The sequence below is a fragment of the Ixodes scapularis genome, unplaced genomic scaffold (assembly GCF_016920785.2).
Source record: "Ixodes scapularis isolate PalLabHiFi unplaced genomic scaffold, ASM1692078v2 PGA_scaffold1__304_contigs__length_218370807, whole genome shotgun sequence".
NCBI classification, from domain to species: domain Eukaryota; kingdom Metazoa; phylum Arthropoda; class Arachnida; order Ixodida; family Ixodidae; genus Ixodes; species Ixodes scapularis.
In genome coordinates, this window is record NW_024609846.1 from 89466105 (window position 1) to 89478312 (window position 12208).

Below are 12208 nucleotides of genomic sequence, written 5' to 3' on the forward strand. Positions count from 1 at the left end.
TCTCAAAACGTCGTCGTCTGCTGGTATTGACAACATCAATTCTAAATTCTTGAAAAATACGAAAATGTACACTGCAATTATTTTATCCAAACTTTTTGAGCAGTCTGGAGCTTGGTTTTATCTCCGACGATTGGAAGATTGGGAATGTGATTCCTTTGATAAATCAGGTGACAAACATTCTCCAACTCATCTCAATTACTTTCATACCCTGTAAAATTCTTGAACACGTGATATGCTCTCACTTTGCTAATTTTTTAGAGTATAACTTTTACTTCTGTAATGTTCAACATGGGTTCCGGAAATCATTTTCTTGTGAGACTCAGCTCTTGTGTTTCACCCATGACCTTCATTCCATTCTTGACCGGGGCTCTCAAGTAGACTGTATTTTCCTAGATTTTTCTAAAGCCTTCGACAAGGTCCCTCACTCCCTCCTTATTCAAAAACTTATCAAACTTAATTTAGACCCTAACGTCGTTGCATGGCTACGCTCGTTTCTTACTAATCGATCGCAGTTTGTAACTGTCAATGGTGTGAATTCCTAGCCTTCATCAATCACTTCAGGTGTTCCCCAGGGCTATGTTCTGGAGCCCCTCTTATTTCTTATCTAAATTAACGACCTACCTAACAATGTATGTTCCTCTGCCCGGTCTGTTTGCAGATGACTGTGTTATTTATTGTGAAATTACTAATGACTCTGACATATCTCTCCTTCAGTCTGATGCTAAGTCTATCTCTGAATGGTGTAGCTTGTGGTGCATGAAATTAAATACTGCTAAATGTAAATACATGCGTGTGTCTCGTCTTAACTCAACACGTCCTGTTTACTCCATTGATAACGTTCCTCTTGAGTATGTGCCATCCTACAAGTATCTGGGAGTGCACATAACTTCTGATTTATCCTGAAAAACTCATATTGAACATATCGTTAACAATGCTAATCGCATGCTTGGATATCTTAAAAGAGACTTTTTTCTCGCGCCTATGTCGTTGAAACTCATTATCTACAAAACCCTTGTTCGGAGTAAGCTGGAATATGCTGCGTCTATCTGGGACCCCGGTCTAGAATCGCTCATTTCTGAATTAGAATCCGCCCAGAATCGTGCGTCCCGCTTTATTCTTTCTAATTACCATCGTACCGCCAGCGTAACCGTAGTAAAAACCAGCTTTCCTTGCCTCATATTTCTATCCCCAGAAAAGTGTCTCGCTTGTGTTTGTTAAACAAAATATATCATCATAATTCATCTCTCAATCAAAGGCTTCCAACACAACCCCATTATCTTTCAGCACGGAACGATCATAGATTCAAGGTTGGCATTCCATCCTGCAGGACTAACGGATATCATCATTCCTTTATTCCCAGTACCTCTTTGTATTGAAATCACCTTCCCATGGATGTTGCCGAAATCCTGGACAGTAAGAGTTTTAGAAATGCCTTAACTAACATGTATATCTTCACAGAACTATAGTCCTTCTGCCGTTTTGCTGTTGTGTATTGTTTCTATGTGTTTATTTTTAAAACTCACTCCCCTCTGTAACGCCTTTGGCCCTGAGGGTAAAATAAATAAATAAATAAATAAGGGCAGCAATCAAAGGGCAACACAGAGAACGCGCAGGGAGCGCGTGATGACGAGCTGGACAAGCGCACGCCGTCATTGGTTGAGGTCGGAGGCAAACAAGGGGACGCGTGGGCTCGCTTAGGATGTAAACAAGCGCTAGACGTGCGCAAGGAGCAGACGAACTTGCGCGCCGTCCTAACCCTTCTCGAAGGCCACGTGATTAGTATTAGAAGATCGAAACACTGCACAATGGCAGAACAACTGACATCGTGGAACGTAGAAGTCATTCCGAAAGATAGCAAACGTCGGTGCGCCGCCAACGCTATAGTCGGTGACAGGTTATGGGTAAAGTGGAAGCTCCTCCAACACCGCTTAGAAGACAAGGCCGTAGTGCTGACATTTTCGACTTGCCAGCGAAGGCCAACGCTGGACACTGAAGAAAAAAAAAATGTGTGTGTGTGTATGTTTATACAGCTTAGAACTTAAAGAGGCCCTGCAAGGAATTTTTACTGTTTTTTTTATTTGCACCGAGCCTGAGCGCACTGAACGTAGTAACTGAATGAAACCTTTCTTTTATCGAAGTTCGCTTTATTGTAAAAGTTATAGCCAAATCAAAATTACAAAAACAAGCAAAAAATAACCTCCTTCATGACGTCCTTGGTCGCTTGTGTGGTCGTAAACTAGAGGAGGGGAAGTGAGCTCAGCGAGCGGTTACGGTGGCCGCACGCCGTGTCAACGGCTCGTGAGGGTGCCACTAAAGCATGTTCTGGCCAGGCTGTATGAAGCGGGCAGCCAGGGCGGCTCGCATTGCATTTTGCTGCGCGATCAAACACCACTTTGGCGTGACACTTCATTGTCCACAAACGACAGCAAACACGGGGTAAAGATTAGTTCAGAACGGGAGCCACTTCGCTCTGCCATACCGCCAAAAGTCTAAACCACAAGCCAAAGATGCTCGCCGAAGGCATTGGGAACGCTCGGAACCGGTCGGATCCTCCTGTCCATACGACCGCAGCACCACCACGTACATCCGGGACCTTAGCTCGCCGATCGTTGGTGCCTGGTCCCAGTACACCTTTCTAGTATGCGCCGCCTTTTGCACCTCTTGGTGGCAGGTATGTCGACGAGTCATTTCTTGTTTCCGTACTTTCTAAACGGCATTTGTTTCTTTTCTAATCTAAAATAGTGAACAAAAACTACTTTTCTAAATGATTGAAACGGTTCGCGCCACTTATACACCGGGGGTCACCCCCGTAGGGGGAGGATGTTTCTGCGTTCCCGGTTGAAATATGACGCACTGATATTTAGTTACTCTCTCCGTGCCCGCTGGCTTGCCTAAACCCCGAGGGACGCGGAAACCGCAAAAAAGGTAGACGCTTAAATATGTTTGCTGGGCCCCTTTAAGGGCTGTTTATGCTCCGACGTCGACGAACGTAACTTGCGCCGGCGTTCGTCGTCAACTACGACACGACGCGCCGCGCTGAAAAGGTTGCTCCGGTGCGCACTTCGCGTTGCGCATGCGCGTTGCCATAGCAACCGCGACGTAAGCTGATGGTCTATTTCCGTTTCCGTTTCCATTTTGTCCAGACTTGTTCCGACGGGAGGAACCAATGAGAGCCGATTCGCCATGCATTTATATCAGCAAAGAAAGAAAAAAATATGCAGCGGTGCTTTTATGGCGCCGAATCCGGCACTAGAGAACACGCGCGATGTACACGTACGAGATATATTTGATAAACGCACAGTGTTTGGAGAATTTTATCATCTAGTGCATGAGCTGCGCGAGTCCAACCCAGAATACCACTTCCAATATTTCATGTAAGACGACGGTCGATAGTCATGTCGCTTATCAGACTGAATCAATTCTGTCGTTTCCTTTTCTGCAAGATGACGAAGGCTTCATTTGACGAGCTGCCCGGGCTCGTCCACGACCGTCTTGTACACGCGCCCCCACATCGCTCTTCCATCTCGCCCTCTGAGCGGCTGGCCATCAAACTGAGGTATGCTCTACATATGTGATATGACCTTCCTTTTCGCGGACGCTCGATTGATGAGGTTAGGCTTCTAGACGTTATGCTAGCGCCGGTACTCACGCTCAACTCATATCAAAGCACCCCAAACCAGGAACTTATCCGCTCTGGTCTACTCCGATATTTTGAGTGGTCCAAGCTCGATAATGTGTTTCAAAATAAAGTTTGGGCTCGGAAATCGTTAGCAAAAATCGGGGACACGACGATTCAAGTAGAAACTTACCTCAAATACTTCTTTTACTGCTTGAATGCACGCATTAAAATTTTAAGTCTCTACTCATAGAAAAACAAAATCCTCCAATGGTACAGTTTTTTTATATTTTCGTACTTAAAATAGACTTAAATTTTTAGTGTGCAAAGGGGACCAGTGAAGTATGCATTCGAGATAAGTTTCAGCTTGATAGGTTCAGTTGCTGATGTTTGACGGGCCATGGGTACTAGCTTATAACTTTATTTTGAGACAATTATAAATAAGCGAATCCACATATCGATGTAACACTTACTACATCAAACACATATTTTACTAAATAAAAAAGCTGACCAATTTGAAAGCATGGGCATTCTTGTTCTTTTATATTTTTGTACTTGAAATTGAGACTTAATATTTTAATTAGTAAACCTGGTCAGTAATATCCATATTTGAGGTGAATTTCTATTTCATACGCCGATTGCCTGATTTTTGCGGGAGATTTTAGAGTAGAACCTATTTTCAAACACATTGTAGAGCGCGAGTCAGGCATATTTACAGAGTGATTCAAGGAGACGCCAGGCTCTTTAAACCGAGCGCAAAATTCGGTTTCTTAACCTATCGCGCAACGACTTTGTGCAGCGTTGCCCACGGATGGTGCATTTGTTTTGTAAATTTTGCAAAGGAGCGAACTTTGAACGAAATGCTGCAGGCCCCGACACTGTACACATCCCGACTCATGCATCGTGCCTGCATCATTGAGATTTCTACGCTCAAGACAGCTACCTCAGCAACACGATGGCTCTATCTAGGGGGGAGGGGGGAGGAGAAGTGTTATACCTTGTGCCGGAACACTGCGCTAGAGGACGACGATGCTGGCACACCAGCCACTAGCACACTGCACGCGCGCACTCACAGAACGCGCGCACTTGCAAGCTCTCGATCTGCCCACCGGTCGCAACGGCCGGATCAGAATAAATACGAAGTATTTGGCGGTAGCCTTCCTGCCTACGCGAATACCACACCGGGTTTGTAGGCACACTCGCTGCGCAAGCTAGCGTCTGCATTCGTGTGTACCTACATGCGGCCGTTTTCGCACTTTCGTGTTCGTAATTTCACGATTTTAAGAAAACCCGAAATGCGCAATCTCATTCTCTTTTTGTTAGACTGCTTCTTGGTGCAGTAGCTGACTATCACGCACGACATCGCACTAAAGTGCGGTGTCGCCTGAACCGGAGAAAAATTCGCTGCTTAGCGCACCGTGCGGCCCTGGTGTCTGCCTTGCGGAGTCCACGTGTTTTTCATTAATAAAAATGCCACATTCGTCTTCAACGTCAGCTGTTGTTGTCGCAGAAGGAAACGGATCGACAAGCGTAAACCTGAAACTAAAGGTTAAATCAACGAGGTTGTGCCAAAAATAAAAGTACGAGCGTCGAGACAGCAGCAACGAGCTTCAAAGACGGCAGCAGCAAGCGTCGAGAAGTCGGCGTGACAGCTGGATAGCGCGCAAGCGCTTAGTCTGTCGTCGTCAGGGGAGTGAGTCGGAAAGGTCACCCTGGGCTTCTTTTCTATCACATTTGGTATCTCGGACATTCGAGCATCGAACATTTGGGTTAAGAGTAAACACGAATCGTCTAAAATTATGAACTAGCGTTCCTTCTCGGTTATGAACACGGCAATATTAAGTTTATAGTGGACGTCGGCTCAAAAGAATTTTGTATTTCTCGTTTTTCTATTGATCCAGGCAACGTCATGTTCTCACACTTTCGCGTTTTCTTCCAACTAGTCTATAACGCATGGGCGTACCAACCGGGGGGGGGGGGGGGGGGGTCAAGGGGGGCGCTCACCCCAGAGTTGTCAGAGTGGGGTGGCAAGGCATGTGTTTTGCCCCCCCCCCCCCCTGAAACAGCCGCCACTGGGCAGGGCAAACACTGGCCGGCGGCGCCCAAGAGATACCAAGGGCACCGCCCCCCCCCCTGCCCTGGGGGGGGGGGGGGGGGGGGGCTCTGGTTTGCCCCCTCCCCCCTCCCACTCAAAAGCAATTTGGTACGCCACTGCTATAGCGTCACATTCTCACGCAGCGTTGGCGTCCTGCGATGAATCGTTTATTGACGCGGGCCGCTATAGTCAGTTACAGGTTAAGAAAAGTTTTCGAGGGAAAAGAAGCATGGGGAAAAGGAAGCAGACTAAACGTTGAAGAGAGGAGGAGGTTTTCTACTCTTTTCTTCAGCATTCCGTCTGCTTCCTCTCCCCAGCCTTCCTTTCCTTCGAAAAATTTTCTTAACCTGTAACTGACTATAGCAGCCACCTCAGTTTTAGTTCTCCGCTACCAATTATTGTTTAAAAGTTAGACGGTACGACAAACTGCATTTCGCAATTATTCACGAACGCGGGAACCGTCGACCGGCAACACAGCACTTACTTATGCAGTTCTCCAGGCTGTTGTAGTAGGCGTTTACCACAGCAACCTGGGCGAGGTTCTCCCACTCGCCCTTGATGTGCGGCTTTCGCAGATACCCATAGGCGTAGTCCGTGGACCACTTGCGCAGCCGCATGACGTTCTCGAAGTACGTGTCGGGTTGCAGTGCCACGTTTTTGTAGTGCTCCTCCACGAGAGCGTCCTTCAGCAGCTCCTCCGGGTAGCCGATGTGCGGCTGAATGGCCAGGGCCTTGGCCCGTGCGCGCTGCTGCGTCTGCTCGTCCATCCAGTTGATGTCGTCCAGGATCGCCATAAACTCTTTCAGAATGAAGTTGACCATGTCCAGCGCGGCGCCCTTGCTGTCCTCCTGGAAGAGGTGCCGCACGTAGAGCGAGGAAAGCGCCATGCCCAGGTAGCCCGTGAGCGAGCCTATGCACTGCTCCCAGCGGGCCATCTCGCGGGTTTGGCCCGTCAGCACTCCGATGAACTCCTGGAGTCGCTCGCGCCACGGCTTGCCCAGCATGCCGTACGATTGGAGCACCGCGCGCCACACCATGTAGTTAGCGATGGTGCGCGCCGGCGTGCGCAGGATTAGAGACTCGAACTGCTTCACGAACTCGGGCACGACCACGCTGATGGGCTCGTCCGGGGTCACCTTGTCGACAAGCAGCGAGTTGGAATAGCGATTCCAGTCAATCTGCGTGTGTACGGCGGGGGCAGTTTGGAAAGCAAACGGGAACCTTCGTTAGGTCTGCGATCGCGACCGTGATTTTTGCAGACGAGGCCAGACGCAGTGGTCGTTTGCCGCAATATCTAAATTTTGCGACGAGCGGTCCGGCATTCAAATTCACTTATAATTTTAGACACTTGTTCAAAGCACTAATGAAACCATTTTTTGGTGCGCTCAGAAACTGCAAGTTGACGGTTAAGTCAGATCAAGGTCTTCAAATATTACATAATTTAGTTAATCTAATATATTTTCTTAAAATCTAAGGCACTGCAAGGAACTAACCTGCGTGGGTGGTTACCTCCAATACTGACCAACCTATGATTCATTTTTATCACATTACAGTCATAAAAGGAGATAGAAATAGCAGAATATCATTCTGCCGTTGTTCTGCCTAAAGGATGGTTCACACGGCATTAGTTCACACAGCCCGTTTTCTTAAGGCTCGTTTACACAGACCCGTTTTCTGACGTTACGTTACGATAAGTCACCGGGAAATCTGTCCTTCGTATTAAGCATATCTACCCATTCAAGCAGATAGCCTGGCACGCGACATTGGAGACACGAATGTTTCGGTGGCGACGAGCGAGGACGGTCAATTACCGTGGCAACCCAGGACACAAGGCTCGTCGTAACACCGTGGTCGTAACGTAACGTAAGAAGTTGAGCACGGTTCAACTTTTCATACAGCACCGTTTTCTTACGTTACGTCTAAAGGGGTGTCCAAACAGGACACTACAAAACGCACGACTCCGACAAATCGTGAAAATTGAAGCGGACGCGCCCGCTTCGCGCCCGCTTCAATTTTCACGATTTGTCGGAGTCGTGCGTTTTGAAGTGTCCTGTTTGGACACCCCCTAAAGGGTAACTGCAAAGAAAAAAAAGTTTTTTTTTTTTAAACAGCCTAATTGGGACAAACATGTCACAAAACAAATGTTCCGCGAAAAAAATGATTTTTTTTATCAATATTTACGCCACAGGACGTAATTTAGTAGAGTCAGAACCTCTCCACATTTGAAACTCCCGCTCTTTTGACCCCCGCGGAAGAGGAGTACGCCCCGCCCCTCACTCTCCTTGCGTTGCGGAGTTGAACAACGCAGCGTCTCGACTTCCGGCAAGATCTGGCAACTACGCCAGGCCGCGGTATTGTTTTGGTTTGACGCGGTTTGCGAGCACATATAGCGAAGACGTGACCGGAGAAGTGCCCCTGTGATGTTCCCGGAAGACAGAAAGTATCGTTCGTAATCGTCGTGCGCGCTTTGAAAGCGAAGGGAGTCACAGAATCCACGAGTGCGCAACCACAAGCCAAGGTTCACGACAGCGCTGCGTTGGTTTCGGCGATCTCGTTCTGTTTGGTGCAACACGGCGATGCGACAGAGCTGAAACGTTCGTGGTGTGTGTAATGCGGTGCTAACACGGAGCGCAAATTGGTTGTGGGGTTGACGTTCAACCAGTTAAGTCCCGTTGTCGTCAGCTGATCCAGTCAAACTATTTCGGGAGGACGCTGGGAGCGTTTTTAAAAGTAAATCTGCCTCGTTCTGTTTCAAAATGTGGAAGTTTCCCGACGCATACCGTGAGTAAAATGCTGCGGGCGTTTTCAACAAAATTACGTCGTTTTAATTGAACCATGGATTCCGAATTGTTGTCCTAAATCTGCCGTTTTTATGCTTCGTGTTGGACTGCGTTTGCACAGCGACGTGTTGCATCGTGCGGTGCGAATAAATTTGGGCACGACTTCGTACCTGCCTACAGATGCATCAACTGAGACCATTTTTACGTAGTGGACATAGTGCTTTTTTATTTTATGTCTTGTCGCGGACGTTAGGTGCAAACGGGGCGAATCTCGACGGCCTCCAGAGCGATATGACGAGAACGTAACTAGACACGTTGGTCGCTACGCGAACGCCCGATTGCCTCCAGTCAAATAGCATTCCTTTCGGGGCGACATGGCTGCTGGAAGGCTCACTGTCGGGATCGCGCATCTGACATCTCCGAAAAGTCAGCATTTGCACGCGCAAACAAGCAGAACAAACAAATAAACAAAAAAAAAAAAAAGCACGCCAAGCAAGCAAACAGGAAAACGAAAGAACCGCGCTATGAAAGCCAAAACCCCGCGTCGCTTCCTATCACTAACACCTGCGACAGCTGCTAAACACACACTACTTCACTTCAAGAAGTCTCACTCAAGCACCTAGGTCAGCACGAAACGACGAAACACTGATCACTTCGGCGAAACGATTAGTCGAGGTAGGCGAGACAGGCGGGAGCAGAGACTTCAGCGGCCATGAAAGAATGGCGAAGCTTTTGTTTGTATGAATCCAAACGGAAGTGCCCGTCTTGTAAACCTTTTGTAAAGAATAATAACTCTCATCACATGGGTTATTCTTTAAACGTACAAATATGTCGCTCAAAAGGAAATTGCAACATATAACAAAGGTTTAACAACCAAGATCTAAGCTGTCAATCAAACTCTTAGCCAATGAGAACCTTTTGGGATTGACGTCACATAATCACAACTTCGTGGCGCGCGATTTAAAACGGACGAAATAGCCGCAAACTAAAATGAGTTTCACGCAATAAATATTGCTGTAAAAAATGTTTTTTCTCGCGGAAAAATTGTTTTTTGACATGCTTGTCCCAATTAGGCTATTTAAAAAAAAAACTTTTTTTTCTTTGCAGTTACCCTTTAAGTCACCGAAACATTCGCGTCTCGAAAGTCGTGTGCCAGGCAATCTCCTTGAATTGGTGGCCACGCTTAATACGAAGCACATATTTCCCGGTAACTTTTAGAGCGCAGCTCTTAGGCGCCCGTTTCCGGCTTCAGCGGCGTCGGCGTCGCCGTCGGCATAACCAAGGTCACCGCAAGGTCACGTGACCCCCCAAGGTCACCTCAAGGTCACGTGACCCCCCGAGGTCACGTGGCCCCCCTCCACGAGGTCACGTGAACCCCTCCCCCGAGGTCAGGTGACCCCCCGGAGCATATTTAAGAATGAGGGGAGGAGGGGTCTACCCTCCCCTCAGTACCCTTCCCTCCTCCTCCTCAAGAGCTGCGCTCCGATTCGGCGTTACAGGGAGTTGTAAACGGCTTTCACTTTTCGTAACGTAACGTAGGAAAACGGGTCTCTGTGAACGAGCCTTTAAAGTCCTGTTGACGCTTCTGGCAAACTGTTTCCCAAACTTCGTTCAGTGCATTTTGTTTCCGCCGCCGGGTGTTGACGTTTTCTACGCTCGAGAGAGGACTATTTCCCAAGCTTCGTGCTTTCACTATACTTTATCATGTTGATATCACTTGCCAGTTTCGATACGCCATCGCTGCCGGCACCAACTGTGGGAACTGTAGTTTTTGTGCACGCGTGACAGCCCCGCTGCAGGTCTGTGCGAGCCGAGCACGCGACGGCACAAGCTTTCTCGTGCACTGGCGCGCCTGCCTCCTGTGGACTACAGCTATGGAGGCGTCACGCATACGCGGATCGCTTAGTCAGACTCTGCGCTTAGTAGGATCGGTGCCGACTATTAGGGGCGAGATGTTTCGGTGGCGCCCACGTTCGGTTACCTTTCGTGACGTCATTACCTCGAGAACAACAAGTTCGGTGGTGTTTGTTATGGGCATGGTGGAAGCCTGAAATCATAGCGCTCTAAAAGCAACACTGACAACACCGTCAAAATTGAAGTTCTTACATTCCTCTTATTTCCGTCGATGAGACATCCTTTGCGGACGTCAGAGTCAGCATTCGGCCAATTGTAGTGCGCCGACCACAGCGACGCTTTCGATCGCTCACGTTGCCAATACTCCATTTCGTCTTATGTTGTACCGCAGAGAAGGATAGAAGCGCGAGCTTATAGCATTGGGAGCTGCTCTCGACGCACGAGAGCTCATGCTGCCGAAATGTGCCCTAGAGCAAGGAGCTCGCGCTTGTAGCCTTTAATGCGGTACATCATAAGGTGAAACAGAGCATATTATTAGCGATGTGCGCGACCAAAAGCGTCGCTGCGGTCAGATTTCCACGATTAGCCAAACCATGGGCATATGAGCATTGTCAGATTGTCAACTTTGACGGTGTATTGCGATGGCTCCTAGCTTCCACTGTGCTTTTTAAATACACCACCAAACTCGTCGTCGCACCTTATGGTAGGTAGCCAGGATAACAACTGGTGACGTCACGGCGAGGCAAATCGCAGTCGTGACGTCACGGATGGAAACCATAAGAGGGCGCCACCGAAACATCTTGGCGCTAATGGTACTCATCTAAGAAATATCTTGCACGTACCTGTGGTGCGAGCTTCTTAAGCCCGTTCAGGGGCATCTTGTTATACAGCTTGCTCATGTTGCGCCTCTCTTCGCGTGGCAACGAATACTGCAAAAAGAAAAGTGTCATTATACTTTATGGTGCCCTAAATAACCAGGCTCGATCTAAAATGGGCTGTAAAAATCGGCGGCTGCACGTACCAATCTATAGGTTACTTCAAAGGTGTATTTCACAAGTCGGTTTTATTGTGTAAAATTACAAAGTGTATCTCCCCCTATATAAACAAATAGGGCCAAAAAACTTGCCAGGGTCAATGGCGGATGGCGACGCAGACGATCAAGTCGTGTGGCGGGGCGTGTTTGGCGCACGTATTGATTGATAGATGTACCTCCTTATCAAGACTGCTCGCAAGGACCGTGGCCTAATAAAAAGAACCTTATCCTTTTTAAATGCACCTTTGCTTTAATAAAAAATTCGAAGAATAAAAGCAAAACTTAAAATACACACAAAAAAAAACAAAAAAACAAAAAACAAAAAAAAACGCGGCTGCATAGCGACGGCGTTCTCGCTGCCGACGGATTCCCTCTGCGTGTCGTCTGCTCTCTTTTGCCTGTCGGCTACATCTTCTGACGCTGCTCTCGACGCCATCTATCAATACCTGCTCCAAACACACCCCGCCACTTGATTCGGTCGTCTGCGTCGGCGTCCGCCATAGACCCTGGCAAGTTTTTTGGCCCAATTTTTTGATAGAAAGATAGCTACCCTTTGCAATTTTACAAGATAAAAGCCACCTGTGAAACTCACCTTTGACGGAAAGTTTAGATTGCTAGGTGCCGGGCACCGTTCTTAGCGACCCATTTAAGAACAAGCCTGGTTATTTCAGACACGCTATATATAGTCACTGACAGAAACGAAAGGCGTTGCGTGTTCCGAGTGTATTATTATCGCTCATCAACCAAGGAGCTTTTGCCACCTGCCAATAAGAACGTCGAAAAACAAATCACGAAGCAAATAGTGTGAATATAAGTTAGGACGTTTCTTA

The 12208-nt window shown here is 47.7% G+C and overlaps 1 protein-coding gene across 1 annotated transcript in view; it reads right to left on the bottom strand.

Moving 5' to 3' along the window:
* Positions 1-12208, bottom strand: part of LOC120836842 (neprilysin-2-like) — a 141329-nt gene that overhangs the window by 35597 nt on the left and 93524 nt on the right. Inside the window, exons 8-9 of the mRNA XM_042290266.1 lie at positions 11188-11274; positions 6196-6889 (exon numbers count right to left, since the gene is read on the bottom strand). Coding sequence (XP_042146200.1) covers positions 6196-6889; positions 11188-11274 — 781 coding nt within the window. The remainder of the gene's footprint in view (positions 1-6195; positions 6890-11187; positions 11275-12208) is intronic.